Raw genomic sequence first — 25,653 nt, 5'->3', positions numbered from 1 at the left:
ACGCAGTAGTTTTCTATACAATTGGAATAAAATACAAATTATGAAAAAATCCAGTAGTACGAATGTCACAGGTCCATTTTTTTCAATAGATCATTTTATATCCATACTGCTAGCTCTGCCAAACGAGTGAGTGAGAGAGTTAGAGAGTTAAGTTTTACGCAGTTTTTAGCAATATCACGGCGGGGGACACCAGAAATGGGCTTCGCACATTGTACCCATGTGGGGAATCGAACCCGGGTGTTTGGCGTGACGAGCGAACGCTTTAACCACGTAGGCTGCATCACCACCCTCTGCTAAAACGAAAGCTGGTGCTGATGTGAATCGCCTATGCCAGAAAAAACCCTGTTGCGTGTGACAGAAAAATAGACATATACATTACATGAATGGAACAGTGGTGACAACAGGCCTTTGCGAAAGTAAGTGTTTTGGTGCACCTAGCAATGCTCCTGCAATACGAAGGTGGCCTGTGAAGAAAAGAGTATGGACCATAAAATAAAGAGATCAGTATCTAGCAGCCATCGGTTTGAGTAACCTTCCATGTTGCGCATGACGTATCCCCCACAACCTCTGTCTATATGAACAGACGTAATTGGTTAATCAGTCAGTGTGATGGAGGTGGTTATTTCAAGATTATATAAATATGGTGCTTGTCCTTGGGGAATAAAACACTTCTACTATGTGGGTGTAACATAACTGTATATACATAGTATATTTATTGCGACGCAGGCGTTCTCCCGGTCTACACATCAAAGAGCTGCATTCCAATAACATGTCAGTATATGACGATGTAATGAAATTATACGTTATTAAAGGTGAGTAATTGTAAGACACCAGACCTACACCTACACAAGGAGACATACGCGGAGGTCTGTGAGTGAGTAAGTGAGTGAGTGAGTGTGGTTTTAGGCCATCTGGAAATCTTTTACGTATATGGAAATATTTCTGGGGACACCAGAAATCGGCTTGTACAACTGTACCCATGAGGGGAATCGAACCGGGGTCTTTGGCGTGACGAGTGAACACTTTAACCACTAGGCTGACCTACCTTACTCGTGATGATGATGATGATGATGATGATGATGATGATGATGATGAACGATGACCTGCATTACTTGGGACGAGACTTGAGGACGTTGTTTCAAGAACGTTGAAAGATGTAGCTAACCAACACAAACTCGTTCAATACTACACGTTACCATTCCCGATGTTTGTGTGGGTCTCATTGCATGTGTACGCAATCAGTTCAGACTTTGTCTTAACATATAATTTCTCATGGTTTCCAGGGCGATAATAGCGTACATGTTATATACGATCATGATGGTAAGAGCCAACGTCACCGACACAAAGGAACAAATACAAGAATATTTCATGGTACAGTAACTAGCCAATTTACGGTCGCCTTATCGCAATATGACCTGACAAATACCCAATAACCAACGTGATGATAATACAGATACCATTAATGGTTATTAAGAATATTGCATTAACGTGTATGATGTCAGCATATCTCCCAGTGAGTCGCAACTTGTGTAACACCTTTCAATAGACATGCTTTAAGTGTATTGCCATCATGGGTCAGGAAGGCAATATATAAACTACAAAAATATTCGTAATGATAAAGTCAGATTGTCCTGCAGAACTACGTGACAGTTTCATGCGTCATGTCATGTGACAGTGTCATGCGACATGTCATGTGACAGTGTCCTGCGCCAACACAGTGTTTAAGTGCCTTCCAGACACTGTTATACGCACCACCCTGATCGCCTGACACTGCCTGCTTGATGTGTACCTGAAGTAGTGTGACTATTGATCAGGGGGATGGCGAACGAGGACTATCACAGAAGCAAGTACCAACAATGCCATTATCTACCTTGTTCCACATTTCATCCTGGTTGCCATGGCTACAGGAAATGTCCTCACTATTTCATTGGTCATCGCTGAGAGGTTCTCCAGATGTATGGACAGGCTACTACATGTCCTTGAAATGTACTAACTTATACTGCGTGAAGCTAGAGCATGATTCCAAGTGCCTGATATCTGTAATTAACTGTCCATTCGACTGCTAAATTATTGCGTGCTTGGTCTCTCTGGAGACCAGTTCCACGGGTCAATCTCAGCATTTCACAGAATCTTAGCAATGAGATCGATTAATACTTATATTGTCCTGCGGGGAAAAGATACATCCATGTTTGACAGTGGTAAAAGATGGACACAACAAAAGGTGATTCGATGGTGATGTATTTCATTTCATGTGGGTAGCCTAGTTTTAGTCCGGACTTTATGTTTGCTGCGTTTCGGCGACTCTTTTCATTTCTCGACGTTTCGAAAACACTTGCAATATTCTGTAAAATCTAATTTCCAGTTCCTATTGCTCGGTGGTCTGTGAGTGAAGTATATAGCATGATATACTGTCGCTTATATCTGTATCAAAGTTTGTTGCCGTTGAGTTCATTAAATGTTTAAGAATGCTGCTTTTTAACTAATGTTGATATTTCAAATACGTAAATCTGAAGCTGCAATCCGACAACATCAGAGCCAGATGTCAAAAAACACTCGGAATATTGTCACGTTAAGACACACCGCCAATTGTTACGTGGAAAAGACACATGTTACATATTGTCAATTGAAAAACATTGTAGTGAGTGAGTTTGGTTTTACGCCATCACGGCGGGGGACACCAAACATGGGCTTCACACACTGTACTCATGTGGGGAATCGAACCCGAGTCATCGGTGTGATGAGCGAACGCTTTAACCACTGGGCTACCCCACCACCCCTTGCACATTGTTAAGTGAAAAGCAACTTTATTATCCAGTGAAAAATGACCCTTATTGTCAAGAAAAGAATACGTTATACATTGTCAAGTTCAAATGCACGTTACATATTATCAAGAAAGAAGAAAGCCCTACAGTGTCAAGTGAATAGCACGCTACATAGTTTCAAATGAAAAATACCCAACATAATGCCAAGTGAAAAACACGCTTCATAATGTCATGCGAAGAACATTACACATTCGTATAACGAATGCTCTCCGTCTGTAGAAGCCCCTCTATTTCCCATGGATGCTTCCCATACAACCGTAATTGAAGTATGGAGCGTTTGATAGATGACTCTACAGAGGAATGGAGAATGCATTACTGCTGCAAGAGTTAACTTATTCTGGCAGACATCCTTGAAATGAGATGCAGCCAAACAAACGCTGGTCGGTGTGAGGAGTAGATTGCCTTCTGGCCATAGCATCTTTTTCTGTGAAAAGGCAAAATTAGTTTGATAAGTGTCTTTTCTGATTGATAAGAACATTGGGTTTTGAAGGCTGTGGGGCTTCAAGGTTAGTGGATGTGTCTGTTTCATAAGCAGCATGCCGTCAAATGTTTGGCAAAGCATGAACACAGAGATCATTGTCTTCACAATAACTGGTTGCAAGCACTTCTTTGTTGTAAAACTGATAAGTCAAAGAAACACTCCAATTTGGTTTCTGGATGACTAAGACTGTAACTCAATGGACTGAATAGCAAAGCGCATAATGGCGCGGATCCTGGATCCTGGGTTCTTGGTGGGTAACTTCAGTACTCGCTTGTCAGGTCTACAATCAGATACATACAAGCAGCCACAATATAGCTGGAATGTCGTTAAATGTCGTTGCACGACATCGCTAACGTCCGTATCACATGACACCATGGTCATTTAGATCCCGCCGTCGAATGGCTATACGGCATTTGACAACAGACAAATACATCGTGATTTATGCAAATTGTATGATTGAAGGGTACTTTGGGTATGGGTCAGGAGTTTCTTGTCTTTTTTGCGAACACCTGGTGTCATTCAAGTGGTTCTCAGGGTTGTTTTGCAGTATGCTCCCAATGGGTTAATTTTGTTTATGTGGAAGGTCGTGACATATTGTTTTCTGATGTTGATTAGTTTAATATTATTTGTTTACAGATCCCTCTACCCTGGTTTCTTACTCACATAGCGAATCTCATTCTTGTAATTATTTATGTGAAAGATTCAGTTTTTCAGTTTGTATACAGCAATAACCAGAGACATTTGTGATTTAATTTGATTGTGACGCCATGGCAGCTGTGACACTAAAACGTCCTGCAAAGCATTGTGGTGCAATTTCACTGTAGCAATATCTTCCATACCGTTTGATCTCCCCTTAGCGATATCTCTTTGGGAAGCCAGTTTTGGATGACATAATTTTGTTTTATGCAACAATTGTTCAGAGCTTGCGGAGGAGGAGAAACCCAGCAATGTTTGTTTGTATTCGTCTTTTTCAAATCTTTTCATTCAACTTTTTCAATTAAGCTGCTCGTTTACATTCAAATTGTAGAAGGCTTGTTTCCTGAACCAAATTAAAATTGAAATCAGTTACTAATTACAATATCTTGACCACGTCTTACACAAATCTTAATCCCCCAAATAATTATGGGATATTTGTCATGAAGTTTTTATATGGTGCTAAAACAGAGACACCGAACCTGGTTCATTATTGTTCTCTGTTGGAACTAATCAATTCAAAGCAGCCAAATTCTCATTACATCCGGTCACGTGATCTAAGCACGGAATTGTCTCTTAGGGTCAGGTCTTTTTCTTCGTTGGAATCTCGTTCAAACACAGGCGGCTGGTAATTTGTCTGAAGCAAGACGATTAGGTAATTACTGAACGTTCGCCTTTCTACTGATGTTATAATTGACATAGGATAGTTAATGTGTAATCACATGGCAGCAGAGAGGATGTCCCGGGGGAGTTTATAATCTTATTTTGACACCCTTGGCTTTACACGAAAATGCGACTTTAACGAACAAAATATGAAATATCAAGTGGTTTTGAAAGTACCAAATTAGAATGTTCTTTCAACTTAAATTGCTTGGGGAAATATTTATAGGGAAGAAAAGTTTTGTTTGAAAAAATGTTAACTCCGGATTAAGATCGAATGGTTTCTTTATCTGGGAGCATATGAAAGGCTAATGCCGATAACATTCAACATCGTTGTATCGAACTCGATCTACCTACGTGTTCGACACATGTAGACCAGCAACCGCCAAATGGGACATCACACAGATGCAGTTATTGTTTGGTATTTGTCTAACGAAATCACACTTTACCTGACATTAAGCGTGAGAAGTGTATTATAGCCTGTTTTAACGGGTGCAGTTTAAAGTTTTTAAATATTGGTAGAATTCCTACTCTTATTTTACCTTCATTTGAGCGTGTTCTGCATTCAATCAAGTTTTCACATTCGACGTTTTAACAGTGTACAATTGTGAATCTAACCATATATTGTTCCAGCTTTTTTAACAAAATAACTATTCTCGTAGTTCATACTGTTAGTAACCTTCAACCAATCGATCGGTGTGACACAATTTTGGTGGTCTCCATACAGTAAGTATGGCCACAATCCAGTACCAGGGGTGGGTTTACGACAATGTACAGTCTTGTCAGAAGGCGATAGAGGTAATTACTATACTGTAGTGTAGCAAGAGAGGGATGATCACCAATTTATGCCTGGATTTTCCTTCTTCAGTCTCTGGTCTCGCTTGTCGATATCGATTTCTTGCAGGGAAATTAGAGGCAAATTCGCTTGCACTCAAAGCTCTTGTGAGTTAGATATAATACAGTAATTTGAGCCATCAGATCCTGCGAGTTTCAGTAAGGCGGCAATATAACTGTTTATTCTATAGATCTGGCACCGTAAAAGACATCCTGGAACTAGAACGGTTCTTTATGTCAGGAAAATGAAACTCGAGGCCTTTGAATCCAAGCAGTTTCGTTTGGTTAATTGCGAGAGTGTTTTGTGTGTTGATGGGTTTAGAGTGTCCAAATATTGCTCTGGACGAGTGCTCGGGTTTACTTTAGATCTGTGTTAATAAATCACATCGAAGTGCTATAATGGGGAAACGAGAAGGTTTAAATAGATTTACGACCTCTATTCAACCCAGATTTAGTGAGGTGTTTTTCTTATTCATATAATGTATGTTATAAGATCAATGTTGATGTTTTTGTTATGTTATTCCGAAGTTGACGCGATACTGATAAATGTCCAATGTACTTCCTTATTCTGCTGTGTATCATATGTTCCTGTGTTTGTTCAGTGAGTGAGTGAGTTTGCTTTTACGCCGCTTTTAGCAGTATTCCAGCAATATCACGGCGTGGAACATCAGAAATGGGCTTCACACATTGTACCCATCCGGAGAATCGAACCCGGGCCTTCGACGTGACGAGCGAACGCTTTAAACAAGGCTACCCCACCGGTCCTCTGCGTTTGTTCAGGTGATAGTTAGACATGTATTTGGGACAGGGCTGGGGGTTCGGGAGTAGTGGGGGATATGCTGACCTATTCGCGAACGCCGGGTATCGTACGTTGAGAGTTATTTAAAAACACATGATCGTGATAGCGTCGGAATCGAGCGGTCGACTTTGCTTTCAGAAGACATTTTTATTATTGCTTTGTTGGTTGGTTTGTTGTTTAACGCCGCATTAGGCAATATTCCAGCTACATGGCGGCGTTCTGTAAATAATCGAGTCTGGACCAGACAATCCAGTGATCGACAGCATGAGCATCGACCAAGTCAGCGGGCCTGACCACCCGATCCCGTTAGTCACCTCTTAAGACAAACATGGGTTGCTGTAGACCAATTCTAATCAGGATCTAACCCATTGTTATGAATATGGAAAAACTTTTCTCGGTTGTGATTATTGCATAGCACCACTGGTTACATCATCTCGTAATGTTATCGCATTAACATTAATCATTATGTTATCAACTCGTAATGTTATCACATGAGATCATTGTCTTTCATGTTACTATTATAACTAATCACTTTGTAGCATCAGCTAATTACGTATTAATTGTATCAGCCACGGACGACGCTCGATTCTTGGCCAAAATAAGATTAAAATCAGTATCCAATTCTAACAATAAATCAAATTTAACATACAAAGACTACGCATCGATACAACAAACAAAAGCTATCGGTGACTCATAAGAATTGTAGGTTGGTCTCTAACAATTACCAGATATTTTGTCACACACTACAACACCGTGCGCAACCATTTACACATAGCTTGTCAAACATGACCTAATCTGTTTCAGAATAGTTCAGAACACAGAATCAAATCAAACATACACAACAAGTATGTCACATATATCCCCATGTCCTTACTAAAGTCGTGTATTCTGCTGAAGCGCCATTTTCCAGATTGAACCTAGGTATCAAATTACAGTAAACTACCTCTTATTTCAAAACACAGGTTTATTTCCTCATTTGATGTTAATGTTAACTGTAATGCTATACACCACCTATTATCAGTTTGATTAATGACTCTGTTTAATCCCGTTAATGGTCCTGTAGCACTACCTCTAGAAAATGTCAGCGATATCAGACATGATTGTCTCACAAACTCGAAGTGACGCACATACAACGAAATGATGAAGACATGTGCATCAGAATATCGATTTATTCAACAAGTTACGAAGGAACAATTCGTCTTTTGTTCCACTTCAGACTACAGACAAACCTACATCACGTAAATGTGAAAACTATTCATCCTATTGTCGCACGCCAATGCAAATGCCACATATCAGAATTTTCAAGCTACTTCATGTTTTTCTGTCAGACGAAATGGTTAGGTAAACGGCAGCTGTAATAAATAGTTATCCTACCTAATGTCTGATGAATCAAAGATGTAGAACCTTGGTCTGACATCTAAGTAAATGCACGGTAAAACGCATCATTTATAGCAGACCGGTGTACTGAATGATAAGAGCACCTCGTGATTCAAGACGGTGACGAGAATGTGTCGTGTTCGCCAAAGATTATTATAATATGTAGTCGGACAGTTGTACTTGTGTTTTCATTAATACAAACTTTGTGGTGAAAGTTGCAACTTGGCAAGAATTCCTTTGTGACCTTTTCAGAATCAGCATAGTTTGCTGGTGACCATTCCAAACCACAACCAGTTTGTTTCATTCCGGCACTTGTGAGACAAAAAACTTTATTCATTTCAGAGGGAAATGCAAAAATGGCATCACCATCATTACATGCAGTGGAATGGAAAATCATTGCTTTAATGTTTAAAAACAACATGAATACCCCGTACAAACAGCATGAGCAAGGTGATCGATAATGTCCAGAATATCTTTCACACGCATGCTTCCAGTATAAACTGTTGAGGAATCGTGTAACTTGAAGTAGTTTGAGCATACTGACGCAGGATATGCTCACCTTTTCCCGAATACCAGGTGCCATAACTTTTTCACAGTGATTAATAAAAACATGCACTGTCATCGTTTTTCATGTCAACCATTGGATTGCCTTGACTGCTTGGACTGAGTACAGTCTAGCTCTGTGTCCGGTAGACTTGACATATCAGAGTTAACTGTATACAGGACAGCTCTCTAGCCTGGCAACATTTATATATCGGAGTAAGCCTTTACTGTATACCAACGAGGACTGGCAGAACCTACATCAGGAAACTGTATATAGCACTATGGCTTCGTTCATATCGGAACATCTGTTATCATCCTTGCTCAGAGTCACGAATCCTCAGGGCATAGCTTCAGCCAACATTAGGAGCAGAAGGGTGGCCTAATGGTTAAAGCGTTCGCTCGACACGTTCGATTCTCCAGGGTATTTCTGATGATGTATTACTGTAGGAATATTGATAATAGCGGCATAAAACTATACTCACTCACACATCATCCAGTGAATATGTTCCAAATTTGAAATCGATTTCCTCTGTAAATAATACAAAAGTTGTTTGACAATGTTTCTATAAGAAGACACGGTTTCGGGATATTTTCTTATACATTAGCACCCCATCCATTCAGAGTAGCTCGAAATTAATGTTCGTTTATGTACAAGCAAAATTCGTGGCAAAATTCAACGTTGTTTATGTCGATGAAGGGGCAATAGAGTTAACGTTGCCATCAAAAAGCACACTTCCCAAAATCAATAACAGACTATTCCTTTTTTGAAATAATGTGTTATTTAAATGGCAGGCAGAACTTCCAAACAAGATAAGAAATATGTAGTTATAATATGAAAGACTTAGCAGCCATTACAAAGGGAATACTATCACGTGACGTAATCAGCTGACATAAGCCTGTAGCCCAGGCCCAATCGGGAAACTTAAATGTACAAATTCAATAGTTAACGCCAAGAAGAGCAAATCAAATCTAAGTTTCTGTGCATAACGTTTTTGTAAATCAATTGGAGTCAGAGTGACCCAAGATGGGTATATACAGCGTCGGGGCTGTGCAAAACAAGTCCTAAAAATACGCCTGCGACCTAAGATCTTGAGACTTGCAATGTGATGGCTGGCATTGAGGCGTCACTGTATTCCCAAGAAAGCGCATGCGCATTTAGTTCTTTTTCTGTGACATAAAAAAACAGCTTAGGTTGACGTCAGAACTAAGCTGTGATGTTGGCAATATCACAGTTGTGTCTGTTAATAGGAGCCATCGACCGATTATTGACGTATGATCTGCGGGATATGTGTTATAATACTGCAATGTTATAACCAATGTTATAACCATGACGGACAGTGTGTAAAGACATGGCATTACCGACCTACCTGTGATAATAACTGTCGTCAGCGTAGCACACAAGGCTCAACCCCTGCCCCATTAGTCATGCCACATATTATGATTACATATACAACATGTGTGTGTGGCTGTTGTATGAGAGCCCTAAAAAGACAATTCTGATTTCATTTAGTACTATGTAGAACTCCTGCTGACAACGGTATAAGAATCTGTATCGAAGCGTCCCACTCGCGAAATAAGGAAGTTGTTATCCATAAAAATGTGTACGTCTCAACTTCTAAAATGCCACTCAAACAAGTCATTTAGTACTGTCAGGCCAGAAATACAGTAAACTACACTTATAACGAACTGACAGATATAACGAACCGGATATGGGTGTACATTGTCAAAATGCGTATAACGAAATACGGTTGTAACGAACTGACAGATATAACGAACCGTATATGGGTGTACATTGTCGAAATGCGTATAACGAAATACGGTTATAACGAACTGACAGATATAACGAACCGGATATGGGTGTACATTGCTGTATTTGTATGTAAGCCTTTTGCAGTTTTAACCCACTCGGTATGCAGGATATCAGTGTCCTAATGTTCCTCGTTGTACATTTTGCGTATAAACGAGGTGGTCAAGCAGTTGATTTATTGGCTGATTAAGATGATGACATGGGTTCGAATCCTCAAATGAGTACGTTGTGTAAATCTATCCCCCTGCTTTGGATAAATATTGATCAAAAGCGGTGTAAAACCTGACTGACAATCACCTCCTGTATTGCATAACGGTTGAGTCCACACCGCGTCTGACTCCGCTTTGGCATTTCTTCAGCTGATTGAAGTGTCATCTTTAAATCAGGAAATGAAAGGTGGACGTTTTTGCCACGTTACCTTGGTTATCTCTTTATCCACAATTTCCATAATCAAAGAAAACATTTGAATGTAAAATGGAGCTACGGCACTGTGTGCAACAACGAGTATCGATCAGTCGATGGATCAATTCACATACGCGCCAGTTTAACAAAATAATTATGAAAGATTAGCTTCTTCGCTGTTTGTGACGGCACTATAAATTCAGGATTGGAAAATGACATTTCAGGACTGGGATAGTTATGGAAATAAACCCTCCTACAAAATTAAGCCGATAATTAATTCTTGATATCGTTCAGGTGATTGATCTGAAGTATCGGGACCTGGTGACGCCATGGAAACTAACGGGCCTGCATTGCAATGTTTGCAAACATACGGCGGTATATTAGCTTGGCAAACGTATCAGTAATAACGTTCTTGTAATATGATCACAAAAGGATGTTTAATGCCACGGATCTCTTAATTGCATACTACGAGATGCAGTTTTCTATCTGTCCGTCAATTCATAAATACTGATATTAAGCCGGGAATATTGGAAACTACTGCCCCGAATACTGATTTTATTCATAATGTTCAAATGTTCCTGTGATCTGAAATCAAAGATGGCCGCCATCTCGGACATATGTAAAGTTGATTATGCGCTTTGTGGTTGTGATTTGTGTGTTCTGTTATTTGCAATGCCATTATTTACTTTCTGTATTCTGAACGGCTTCTAGATTACAAGATTGCGGATGTATGAATGTATGTATATTGCTAAATATGTGTTTTTCAGATTGTTCATAGATTTACCACAGAACCGATTGCGATATAGCCAGCCCGCACACACCAATATCCCAGCTGTGCCACCATGGTCTGTAAATAATCCAAACTGGTAGTCAAACCAGTGGTTAATAGCATGAGGAACGTTTCACGCCATAAACGTATCCATAAGATATAATATCGGTGGGAAGTGCAATTTGTTCCCAAGATTCGCTTTGCATGTCTCGAAACCTAGTTGAGATGGAAATTATTGATAAAATCATAACCTTTCTGGCATAAAAGGAAAGTTATTAATTCGTCAGACTTTCATGTGAACTTAAAATAGAAACATCAAAGAGATTTTTCTTCTACTTGTACGGTTCCCAGAAGAACATGTTTGTGTCAACATTAACAAGACATATATGGCTGAAGAATGCTTTGAAATAGTTTGAAGTCAGTTACAAAGCAAGAGAACCCTAGTATGGCCACAATTTATAACAGATAATAATGCTGGCAAGAATAACCTTTGATCAGAGAATATTTACGCACTGAAGTTCGATTTTAATGCAATCCTACGTGTTCTCCAAAGAGTGCAATGGCGGACGCGTGAGCAAAGAAACGCTGACCAAACAGTTTAACCAGTCGGTCTTCTACAGTACGTTTGGAACCGGTTATGCAATGGATATGTTGAATAGAATGTTTACAATTCATTTGCCATAAATCGATCCATTGTCATCCTAATTGCAAACGGCGCTGCCTACTGCGCGGTCCACTATTACACGCAGTTGATGCCGGAGGAAGCATGGCGTCCCTAAAGCTGATATAAATGCTTATCTTTGAAATGAATTCCCAACAAGATCAGTTTATCATAGTTACCATGGAAACATGCTGGTCACGAGAGAACCGGCGGCCGAGGGAGAAAATGGACATTTGATTGATTGTAATCAAGTGGCTTCGACGTAACTATATAGACTAATCTTTGTATGACATACAGTATGTCCTTTGAAATATACAAGGGGCACTGATGATGATGGACGCCTGTCTGGGTCGGGGGGATATGAGTGAAGTGTAGCGGTGTGTATTCAGTGGTAACATGCTCCTTTATAACTGGATATATAGTGTATCAATGTGTTACCGCACTGTGCCGTTCACAACTGTCTTCTTTTATCTTCATGTATAGCAATATTTGTAATCGACCCATTTCTAAGGCTGTCCGTATTTTTTCCTGCGTCTCCCATCTCAAATCCTCGCAGAAATTCTATCCAATGTGAAATAATATTAAGTTTTCTCATTTAAACTTTTTCCCATCGCAGTCGAAATTCATAACCTGATGTAATAAGAAAATACTATTATTCTCGTAAAGTTTTCTCATAGTTACGTCGAAGCCAGTTGATTAAAATCAAGCCATAAACAGCTTCATCTGTATTCATCTGTATTTATTAAAATTAAAAAGTTAAATGATTAGTACAAAATTGTTTCCTATGCAAAGAGCGGATATCTATATTGTAAATGGATTTAAAGACTATTACGAAGTAATTTAAATCCAATTTAAATTACGTTGAATAATTTACACAATTAGTGAAAACAGTTGATTTTCTATATTTGCAATTTGTTCCGCCAACCCCTTTTGCTGGTTGAGTTTGGAGATAAGAAACATCCACGAATTATCTCACAACAACGGTGATGGTTGCCTAATGGTTAAAGCTCTCGTTTCGGGGGCCATTTCAAACCTCAAAATGTGTGTTACCTAATCATTTTGGTCTGCGCTTTAACAGTGTGGAATATTGCTAAAAGAATTGCAAAACACGTACACAATCACAACACTGGTATTACGTTACACTCAGTATTCTCAAAGTAGTTCTAATTATAACTCTGTTACTGGCTTCTGTTACAACAATCCAATCTATTTTCCGTTAACCTATTACGTTATAAAGCTCCGTAAAGAGTATTCGTCATCATCAAGCCATGCTTGTAAATGAAACTAAATAGTCAGGCTCCGAGTAAGTCTGACTGACTGAAACAGGCTGGATTGTTTACATACTGCAGCCATGCTGTACACACGCACACACACACACACACACACACACGCACGCACGCACACACACACATACGTACATACATACATACACCAACATACATACATACATACACCCGCATACATACATACAGACAGACAGACATACAGACAGACATACATACATACATACATACATACATACATACATACATACATACATACATACATACATACATACATACATACATACATACATACATACATACATACATACATACATACATACATACATACATACATACATACATACATACATACATACATACATACATACATACATACATACATACATACATACATACATATACACTGTGTTATATGTGTTAAATGCACCTAATATTATATTGTTTTGAACTAATATACATGTGAGAAAACGGTATGATCTTCGACAAGAGGACACCAATTAGTATCAGAGACTGATCAACACTAGATGAGACTATTACTAACAAACCACTCCCAAGGTTTGTTCCCATGACCATTGTGCACTGATGCGGTACAGTTGATAATGAACCGCTTGACCTATCTCGAAGTCATGGAACTCCTTTCTAACCAACCCAACCATGATACCATCAAATATTGGCAGGCATCCCATGGACGAATGGAGCTTGTAAATGAAAGCCGTTATGGGTTGCATATAATGGCAATAACTCTATGATTAGGTTGTGCGCAAACTTTATCCCCTGGTTTAGAGGTTGGGCCACTGTGACCGTTACCTGCAATGTGGAACTGTGTCGTGTGATACTGATATCCCGCTAGCGCCGATAACCACTGGCACTGCAGCCTGATGACGTCTCCAGGACGAGATTTGCCCTTAAGAGTGTGGTTAAATACCACAACCCTACTATATACTTAATCAATTTCAACCATCAAGTCGACCAGGGGTCCTATTAGAGCTGAGATGAAGTGTTTGGTGCTGAGAGAGATATTTACATGGCAAACAACGCAGCTTGTCTGGAACAGGCGATTGTCAAAATGACGGGCAATATGGATGACCCAACGTGCCAAATTCCCACCGACATTGCCGCAGATTTTGCAATTAGGATGTACGGAACATTGAAGAAGGGAGGATGGGCAGAGGGGAAGATGGGTCGATGAATAAGATAACAGGGTGATCGATAGCCGGAATGAATATAGATAGATTTAAAATATATTCTGAACACGCCAGCGTCATATCAATACTGTTCTATATAGAGAACTGATTTGTGTAGCTCGACCCCGTTAACCCCATATGGACAATGAAGATATGTTTGAGGAGTGCCGCAACTGCAGATGACAACTGAATTTGCTCCTCTAAGATATTAATAAACTCATTCAAGTTGTCAATAGTGTACTCTGCAAAACATTTAATAAAAAATACACGAATGGATGAATCACATGACATACGACCGTTGTGAAACGACTTTTAACTACCACTTCGAGGTAAACAATATAGAATAGATTTATATAATATACATTGTTTACGAGATAATCGTTCGGATTTTAACATGTTCGGATAAATTTATCATTAGTACGTATTTTATATATAACCATTTCCAGATATATTTGGACCCATGAAGATCCGGGTTAGAATTGATCTTCAGCAACCCCTGCCTGTCGTAAGAGGCGACTAACGGGATCGGGTGGTCAGGGTCGCTGAATTGGTTGACGCATGTCATCGTATTCCAATTGCGTAGATCGATGCCGGCAGGGCTCGATTTGAGAGATGTTAACCTACTTGCACCAGGTGCAACTAAGATAAAAAACTTAGTTGCACCAGCCAAATTCCAGTTGCAACGTAGTGTGTTAAAACATCAGAGGTTTCGGTGCACATAAACATATTTCCGTCATGTAGTACCCATGAAACCATAGCAACACAGGGACACAGCTGAATCCTGTTTACAATCTTGAGGTGTCATTGCCGAGACGTGTCTATGAATGGCAATGTTTCGTTGCCATAGCTATTCAAAGTTTAGAAAAAAAATGAGCTGACATATTTATGCTTGTAATGTTAGATTTATTGTTGATTTATTTCTCAAAAATAACTTGCACCTGGTGCAAGTTAGACTAATAACTAGGTTGCACTTTGCAATATTGGGTTCACCAGTGCAAGTAAAAAAGCACTAAATCGAGCCCTTGATGGTCATGCTGTTGATAACTGGATTGTCTGGTACAGACTCGATTATTTACAGAACGCCGCCACATAGATGCAATATTGCTGAGAGCGGCGTAAAATTAAACTCACTCACTCACTCCCAGGTATATTTGTCTGTAAAGTCCCCTTTTAATGTTAATATAGATACGAGCGTTTATGAACATTTCGAACATTTAACAATAGAAGCGACAAAACCCAGGAAATCTCTGCTAAACAAACTAAACATGCTATATTTTGTATGTGCTCAGAAAGGAGTTTCAACACTCAACTGAACTTTAAAATGTACGCAGAGTTAGTAATCTCTTAAATCGAAAAAGAGATCTTTCTTCTCCCAGACGTAATTATACTTAATACACTTAAAAATCATTTCTTTATTTTATATCATCTCGTAATTATTTGCAAATCAATAGTTTTATTGGCTTTGAAACAAATAAGCAATCGTGTCCCACACATCTGTGATGTGGAAATGTGAGGGTTCCTTCTCACGTTACCACAGCCCACGCTGACTCTCACAGTTTCGCAATATCGCTTGTTTGTTGCCTGTCTGTGGGACTAGCTCGCGGCTATATGGCACCAGGTCCATGGTTACAGACGCAACCTTCTGGGGGCTTTGACAGCAGTAACGATGTGTGGTCGGATGTACCACAGAGATATCTGAGATCAACACGAAAATACAATGACTTTCATTAGCTTCCGGGGGCGGGAACATTCACGTTGGAATTATTTTCTTCCAAAAATACTGGAAAAATCTTGCATAATCAAATGTGTGATAAAATAACGAGTCGTATAGTTTGTCACGTTTCCGACTTGCCATGAAACAGTGGCATTGGTGGGGTGTTTATATTAACATGTAACAGAAGAAATGTCCTGGGTGATATGGTCCAATCTTTAGCCACAGACTTCAAAATCAAATAGATAAACATCAATAGGCAAGAAAATAGAAACGCACACGGCAGCAACAAGCACTCTACTAAAGTATAACAGTTGTATATTTGTAATAATAAAATTGCATGCCAATCGGAATTTCTTGGTCGACATACTCGAACATCTTAGAAACGGTATACCTGTGAGGATCAGAGTTGAACTCAGCGACCCGTGCATGAGTAAGAGAGAGACTAACTGGTTATGATGGTCAGGCTTGAAGACGTAGTTGATCAAGGTGATCGTATCCTAACTGCATTTGATGTCAATCACTGAATTGCCTGGTCCAGACTTCATGCTTACAGACCGATGTCAAATAGTGGGAATACCGATGGCGGCGTTAAGCAGCAAACAAATATACTGTGCACACCTCCCACTGTGCCATAACCCACACGGATAGCAGACACAGAAGCCTTTATTGTCATGTCAATTACGACATTCTCGAATTTCTTATGCCGCATTCCTTTGGCATGTATTTACATGAACCAAGTCGATTTGTCTGCTAGTGGGCATTTTCTCCCTGAAACATGCCAGTCAGTAGCATTTTACACAAACTGTTGAAAGATCAAAATTCTATACTGGAGGTACCGTCAATGTATATTAATTCACATAAACGAAAATCACCGAATCCTTCATCAACATGTTTTTCGCGAAATATTCCAATCTCTAAGATAGACATCACTGATGAGTATTCACATGTACAAATTCAGATCAAACCGACAAGCTCGTAAGATAAACACATTCCCATCAGGCTTGATCATTTTCAGGAGTCATGGAATTGGTATGCGTGTCTAGGAGAAATATCAGCCCTGCATTGTGTCTCAGTGGTGGACCCAGGACATGCCTAAACCTTTTACAAGAAGTGCTCAAGCTGGATCTAGCCTCTACTTGTAATTTAAACGGCCGAGACAATCAAATACCCTGACCTCTGACTTTTAGAGATGTGGTTCCAGCCATCTTATATCAGATCCCAATTGCTGGAAGGCCGTGGTAAGATTGTGGAGAATCTATTTGACTTAGAGGCCCCTTGCTTGTCATCATCGGTGCAACCCGCTGCCGTAATTGATGTAGATAGATAGGATCTTCTCATCCCGTGGAATGAGTGCGTCAGACCGTTCTAATGGTTTTGGGATTTGGGGCATATTTTACTTAAAGAACAGTTTTCATGTAGGTGTGTTTAATGGGTGGTAACGTCACGTTGTATGTTATTGCAGTTACACCGATGAGCATGTACACGTTTGTGTTCGTGCTTGTTCTTGCACGGGAGGGTGCGTGTTTGCGCGTGGGTGTGCCCTCTGGTCTGGAAGAATGACGGTTTTTATGGTTCTATCCGTCAGAGATACCATGCCGCCGGATAGCGTGAATACCCCTCTCAAACACAGTTCACGGACTCGGAGCTGACCAGTCCTTGTTAGTCCCTTTAAGGGCAGCACATTTATTGTTCGTGTTTCTAATCGCCCGACTGACCCTTCTAATTTTATTGCCGACAACCCCAAAATACTTCTTTTTTGCCATTCCAACACCGCCGACTCGAACCTAACACGTACCGCTTCGTCATATAAAATGTTTATCTTTTAATCAGTCGCTGCCACAAGTCCAAAAAACGCGAAAGAATAAAAATTACAATAAATGACAATCAAGAACATTATTCAGATAATTTTGTCTTTATTAACTCTTTTTTTCCCCGACCGACCGACCCATGTACAGAATTTGGTGGCTATGTGAAACACATTACAAAAATGATGCCCTAATGCCTAGCGCCGGCTATGGAACCACCGATCTTCGACTCTCCAAGCACAGGTTCTACCCCCACACCTCAGACGATGACATATGTTCTGCGAATGGGCAGGCCTCGGCAGGCCAATTTAGCAGGGTGCCGGCAAGTTCGAGACACATTTCACAAAGACATATTCACTTATTTCCAAAGCTTTTGAAATGTGTGTAAAAATATAAACCTGTGGTATTCTTTGTTGTATAACATTTACCACAATTAGATACACTTTTATGATAACAAAGGTTACATGGATTCAACTATTGTTGGTTGTACGAACCTCAGTCAATCTCAGTCTCAACCTCAGTATGTAACCCCAACCAATCGTGATCTAATACTTTAATCTGTACCCTCGGTGTTTAACCTCAATCAGTCTCAATAGAAATCTCACAATTTCACCCCAATCCTTTTTATCTAAAACCTTAATCTGTACCCTCGGTGTTTAACCTCAATCAATCTTAATCTAAAACCTCAATATTTAACCCAAATCAATGCTAACTTAAAACCTCAGTGAGTAGCCTCAATATTTAACTTCAACCAATCTCAATCTAAAACCTCACAATTTCATCCCAATCAATCCGAATCAAAAACCACAATGTAAAGCCTCAGTGTTTAACCTCAAATATACCCATTCGCGATAATTCACCAAAATTGATTCCTTTGGTCGTAAAAGTTAAAATAGAAACCTGAGGATCACAACAAATCAGAGATGACACCAGGTGTTCGCCAATAGACCAGATTTGTTCTTTGGTTCTACCCTCATCAGAAACACATAACTCCTGGGGTCAGCATTCAGTTACACTACGGTCCACCAACAAATGAATGAAAAACAGAGTATGTTTTAATGCAGCCATAACACGGAGGAGACGACGAGAGTGTCTCACAAATTGCGCCCTTGTGGGAAATCTAACCCAGGTATTCACCATTACGAGAGCACGCTAGGCTGACAGTCCCAGATCTGCCATGAAACATGTTTGTTACTGTAGCATGTTCAAAACGATACATCCAAAGGGAGACAACTCTGTTTAAGCCGAGGATATGCGATGGGTTTGCAATTCCTATCCCATGCATTTTTGATAGGTAGGCGGAAGTTAACATCCAGCGTGCTGTATAAACCATAAGAGCCGCGTGTCACGCTATCTCCAGGTCCCAAGAATATAATAGTGATTCTGTGATGGTCACAACGAGAGCAGACCAGCTGTGCACATATATTTAAATTATTTGTCGCTTGAATATAAATATGCATGAGAACCATTGACGTGTTATACATTTGCAATAATACCTGCAGGGATTCTCAAAATCATGAACTGCAATAATATGAATATTGCTGCATTTGATTTTACGCCCATAAAACAACATTTACGATAATTGTAAAGGTTGCCAGTACCTTAAAGAGAGAGTAGTGTTTAACGACGCTTTAAATATTATTCCGGCAATATCATGCCATGGGACACGAGAGCGGGCTTCACATGTAATACCCATGTGGAGAATCGAACCCGGAATGGGTTACCTATCGGGCTACCCCAACTCCACGACTCAAGACGCAAATACAATAAACTACGGTTATAACGAACTAATATCGACAGAAACATACAGAAATTGGCCGGGACCAAAGCATAGTTCGTTATACCGGTAGGTTCTTTATAATCGTGTTCGTTTTAAAAGTAGTCAACCGTAAATCATTTTCGCAATCCCAATTTTCTTTGCTGACAGATAAATACTTCCATGGTTACGTCGACCGGAAGTACATCGTCTCTGCATCCTTTCAAACATTCACTTTCAGCATACTTAATATTTGTCATCGTTCTGAACGTCGTAATTCCCATTTCCTGTAATATCTTACACCCTTCATCTTTTGCAAAAACAGTTATTAAGCATGCCTTTTTGTCTTATCTTATGCCATAAAAAAACCCAGAAAATGGCAACCATACTGAAAAGCATGCAAACAATCCTCAGTGATGAGGAACACTAGACATTTAATGTGAAAACAACTAGAAGTTTTGGGTTTGAAATCAACTTAGTTTTATTATTCTGTCACTCCCGAAGACACCTTTTCTACTATGTCATCAGTTCTTTGTATGGGTCCATTTAACTTTTATGTTATTGCAGAAAGTTCACAGGTCTGTTTACAGCTTTGGTACGACATGATGTAAACCTCTGCCCTGAACGGCAATTGTTTCACACCCAGTTTCTTGGGCACAGATCTGAGAAAGTTAATGTGGCATCTATCAAAGCAGTTAATAGCTATGACTTTACTATAGTAGATTTTGTAACGGCACTGAAGGAGGTCGCATTTCCGGCCGCAGTTCCCAAGAGATCTCGTGTATCCCGAGAGTATAAATCCGCCTGATGCGTGATCGATTGGCTCAACCGAAGCCATTTCTAACCGAACATACTAGTGAGGCCTGTAATCAATGTACGGCAGACCGAAAATTATTTTTCGATTTAGGAACGTATGCACGCAATTTTCTGAACCAATGACGCAAAAGCTTTAGTTGCAATCGAACATTGATAGAGTACGTATCAAACTTTTGACCCTAATCAATACATTATCTTAAGGAGGCAAAATATTGTTGCGAGAAGGAGTGAAACTTTACTCCGCCGTAAACTGACTTTAAGTTAACAGGTGGCGGGTACACCAAAACTCGACACTTTGGATTATGTTAAGAAACCGAAATGGGATTTTCTGTGTAAATTTAAAACATCACTATCAACATTCCATTTGACTGAAAGGGATCAGAATTTCATGAATGGGTTACTTGTAATCACTAGTACTGATGGTACCAGATGTGGCACCAAAAGTTTTATACAAAAGCTGATTGTTTGTTGATGCGCCATCATATGACGGTAGTAGGGGCCAGATCTTAACCTGACGATTCGGTGATTTGTACAACGAGCAACCACGAGGTTTGTTTGTTTGTTTGTTTTGTTTGTTGTTTTGACACCGCACTCAGCAATGTGCCAGCTGTATGAAGGCGGTCTGTAAATAATCCAGACAATTCAAGGACTGGCATCATGAGCATCGATCTACACAATTGGGATTGACATGCATCAACCAAGTCAGCGAACCTGTCCACTCGATCACGTTACTCTTATCTCAGGACAAACATGGGTTGCTAAAGACCAGTTCTAACAACAACAACAACAGCAGCAGCAGCAACAACAACTAGGTACAACGTCGCCTCTTGAGAAGGAATCGTTTGCAGTGCGTGCAACATTTACTAAAAGTTGTGAGTGAGTGAGTGAGTCTTAGTTCTACGCCGCTTTTAGCGAACATTGTACCCATGTGGGGGATCGAACCCATGTTTTCGGCGTGACGAGCAAACGCTTTAACCACCACAAGTTACCACAGCGACCCTAAATTTGTCGAAAGGACATATATGCTTGATGTTTCGATCAAGCATAAATGTAACCCTAAAAAAGAGAAAAGACGAAATATTTTTTCATCAAATGGAGGAAAATTTGAAGAAAATAAATCTGTAAAGTTTACATCGGTCCAGTAGAAAACAAGAGCCACCCAATAGTAGTTTGAATTATGGTTGTCCCGCCGGAAAGCTCTCAGCCATTTATCTATCCAGCGAGCCAGGGTCTGGAGCATGTGGCCTTGACATATGTAAGCCTGGCCACACTTGGGAGGATAATATCACCAGACGAGATCGACACGGGCTGTAATTTATTGCCAGATTATATTATGTTGTTCAACAAGACAGACACTCACTGACCAGAATGACATTTGATGCCGCTGCCGTCCCCGAGAGTGTTGACGGTGCACAAATGGTATTCCTCTTAAGTCTTTAAAACAATGCGGAGGGTATGAGGTGGAAACTGACCTCGCAAAATCATTTGTCTGGAACCTCTTCTCGAGCATCTTTCCAAGGAATCGCGTTCCACCTCTTAAGAACCACTTATTCTGTCTGAAGGCACACAGCACTCTGATAAAGGGGAAGAAACGTGCATTTTCATTTGTATAATGGCTTTCTTTACTTGGTGTTTCTTACGCTTAACGGGTTCTACAACCCAGCAACGATGCGGTATAATGAGACTTTGTGTCATTGAGACGTAGTTGAATGGTGTTTTAGAAAGCATTTTATTAGAAAGTTCCAGTTTTAAAACAAATGTATAGCAAAAAGATAGAAATAATGTTAATGAAAATGTTTTATATGAAAGAGAATCTACGTTGCATTTTCTTAATACATAAGTATGAATAATTAACTGAAGACACATGCTGTAACATGATATCGAAGTATACTCTGTATGGAATCCCTTGATGCAGATCATTCTAACCATTTTTCTGGGGAACATATTGACTTTTTGCGCATCTGGTATCAGTCACTCGCTGATTATTGGGTTTTAACTCTCACACTGTGCAATCAGCTCGCAGCGTGTGTAAAATGCACAGGCAGGCTTCCTCGTGCCTTCATTGCCAGGTATAAATGAACTAGCTTCCTTACTGTTCCAGTCTCATACATTCTTGACATGATTGGCCGAGCATTTGTCAATTTCTTGCTCTTTACAATATTGATCCAAGCGTCAGGTATTTCAATTTACATCTGTTCCCCTAATTAGATAGACCGTTAAGACCCTTCCAGCCCTGAACAACAAGAGCAATTCAGTGAATGTGCCTGTCTTCCAAAGACTATAGAGCCAGCAACCTCTCACACTCAAACCAGCTGTTTTTAGGAAGCCTTGCAGATTATGAATGTGCAAGGCTGAAGCTTTTAGGTACCAATCAATTATTTACGTGCATTGTTCTGGAGCAGGTCTGGTTTTGAGCATGCGACATGACGACAGCGTCCCAGATCTACACAGCCGTATGAATCATTAATCTTCTCTACTTTCAGGAATCTAGAAGAGGAATACATAGAATATGCCACACGGATTGAGAGGGAAGCATCGTTGTCCGAGCTTAGCGATTCCGGATGTTCTCTGTGCCCTATATGCAACAAAAATGAGATCCGACTGAACGAGGATGGGTCCAGAGAAGGTCCAAACGTGTGTGTGGATTGTGAGAAGGTCACGTGTCCCGGATGTGGGGAGCTCAATACTAGCTTAACCACCAAGGTAGGCAAACCAACATGGCGGCATCTTCAGTTAGCAGGCACTGTTCTCAGCCTGATCGTGTGTAGTGTTTTGGATGACCTTATTGTGACTTCACATTAACCTAACGCTAATATCTCATATTTGTCATTCAAATCCATCTCGATTTAGTTATTTGAGCAATTATACCATTAAATAAATTATGCCCAGTAAATAAACAAGTTTAGCAGCAGTGGGGCCACGGTTTGGCTCTTTGGGTCAATACTGCAAAGAACGTCCAATCCTTTGCCCTGTGAGTGATTACTGGGTTAGTGTGGGCCGCTGCATAATGGTAGATTACAGCGCTGGAAAGCAGTCGTCAATATGAAAATAATACAGCAGTGTTGTTTACATTCCCCAGGGGTACTGTACAATGCCCACTGTCATTATGTAAGGGAAGGAAAGGTCGAAGGCTGTGCTTTAGAATGTGGAGCCTTGGCAACATGGACTCGCGAGTTTCTAAACATTGATTTTCCTCTTTTACATTATATGTGTTATCTTTCCCAAGCTAAATTTTATTCTTCTCTCAAATTGGGTTTCAAATAATTCGGAAAAGATCGTGTATGAGGTATTGAGTGAACGGTGTAGTATATGTGATGGTCTGAAATGTGAGAGTATCGAATTGATTCTGTGATTTTTTCTAAAAGCATCTTTATCTCTTGTTGAGAGACTAACCACCACGATAAGTTGATTTATTGATGAGACGGCAGAAAGCAGGTATTCATCTCTCATCCGCAACATTGCAGATATGTGTTTTGTTAGGGATGGTGTTTGCATATCGATTCATTCTGTGTCGGGTTACATTTCAGTCATCAACTCAAATACATGTCTTCAAATGTCTCGATGTTTGTTTCCGGAACCATTTGGATGGAATGTGATCGTCGACATATGAATACATGACGTTGTAGATTGTGTTTAGTGAAGCGTACAACATGTGTGTGTGTACAGGTAGCTCAGTGCAAGTTAATGAGGACATAATGACAGAACGGAATGTGCACGTGTTGAAACGTGATACATTATGTCGTTTTAATGTTTTTGCTGTTAATTCATTTTGCGTTTGTGTTGATTTCATAGATCGTGAATCAACATCTATTTAGGAAAGCCGTTTGCGTTCAGTGCGTGAAGCGAAATGAGGCAATTATGTGGAGTCTGTGTTGAGGGTCACGTTATCACATGGTGAATGAGTACTCCGGATGGTATCGACACAGCTGCCATGTTCCGTTTGCGTTCACGTTCACGTTCATGTTGTTGTGGTTGTAGAAGTTTCGGGGGGGGGTGGGGGTGTATAATGGATCACTCATCTTACCAATGTGGTGCGAGAAACCTGTGAGTGATGGTTTGTAAGATCTTCGCTCTAATGTTTGTAGGTGTCTTCCCACAGACCTGGTTAAAAATGTAATACTGCTTAAAACGTCATTAGACTGATTCACCCACCCATTCACTCACACAATCACCCACCAACCCAGACACCGAGTCACTCACTCACTCATTGTTGTCGGAGTCATACCTATGTCCAATAGGGTAGGCATTGAAAATGCCTCTTCGGTTCTTTGGGGTCAGGCTATAAAAGACAAAACATGTCATTGTGGCCAACCAGTCCACATTTTTGTCTGTTCTATAGTTTCCAGAATGACAGCCTTATCAAACGCTTCAAGTTCCACGTTGTATGTAACGGTAAAGTGTGGGCGTACGCGAGGTTGTTAAGGTTAATGTCAGATGATTACTTCAATGGCGTGCTTCAAGCTTGATAAAGGTCGCTATTGTTACGACAACAGTCGTACATCATTTGACAAGCACCTGTGGTCGTTCGCGTTTTCTTTTAATTGTATAGGGCCAGTACAGACCTTGTTACAGAAACGTGTAAGAGTATTCCTGTGTCGAGGCATCTGCATGGACGAATGGTTTTCAATACAATTCAATAATAGATAGAACAGAAGTATACCAATAGACGTACTGATCTGAATTATTTTAATGACTGACCGTTTTATAATTCATCCCCTCATCAAAATGAGGGGTCACGGTTTGGTTTCCATGGTGATGACTCTATATTCTCGTTACAGAGACTGGTTACCTGTATCCAACTTGATCTAATGATAATACCTTAATTGAGCGTGTCGGACGATATTGACTCATCTCGATGCACATGGGCAGAATGTATTTTGATGCCAGTAGATAACGTACTTCCGGTACTATAAGCAGGTTTAACCCTGACTTGAATACGCTCGATTAGGATAGCACCAAATGAGCTCAAAACAGAGGTTCGTTGGTATTTAAGGTAATTTTATGGTATAATCGCATCAAACAGTTGTCGAGCTATGTAAATTCGGCCATCTCTTTTCGAAAAAACACTTTAATCAACGAGAGTGCTTCGCAGCACATAAAACTCCATTATTACATTACGACACGCAAACGCAATCACGCTACTGCCCAAATAGTTTACAACAAGCAAATTTGGCGTTTGAAAGACCGAAAAACACGAACGAGAAAGTTTAATCAATGTCCCTTGTGTGTAACATCTCGAATCCC

The 25,653-nt window shown here is 40.1% G+C and overlaps 1 protein-coding gene across 1 annotated transcript in view; it reads left to right on the top strand.

Moving 5' to 3' along the window:
* The window catches only part of LOC124258637 (protein piccolo-like), a 78,002-nt gene that overhangs the window by 11,731 nt on the left and 40,618 nt on the right, over positions 1–25,653 (top strand). Inside the window, 1 exon segment of the mRNA XM_046692708.1 lies at positions 22,893–23,112. Coding sequence (XP_046548664.1) covers positions 22,893–23,112 — 220 coding nt within the window.

Source organism: Haliotis rubra, unplaced genomic scaffold (genome assembly GCF_003918875.1).
Source record: "Haliotis rubra isolate DU_JTF1 unplaced genomic scaffold, ASM391887v1 Scf7, whole genome shotgun sequence".
Taxonomy (NCBI): Eukaryota; Metazoa; Mollusca; class Gastropoda; order Lepetellida; family Haliotidae; genus Haliotis; species Haliotis rubra.
This window is presented reverse-complemented; position numbering and strand designations above follow the sequence as displayed.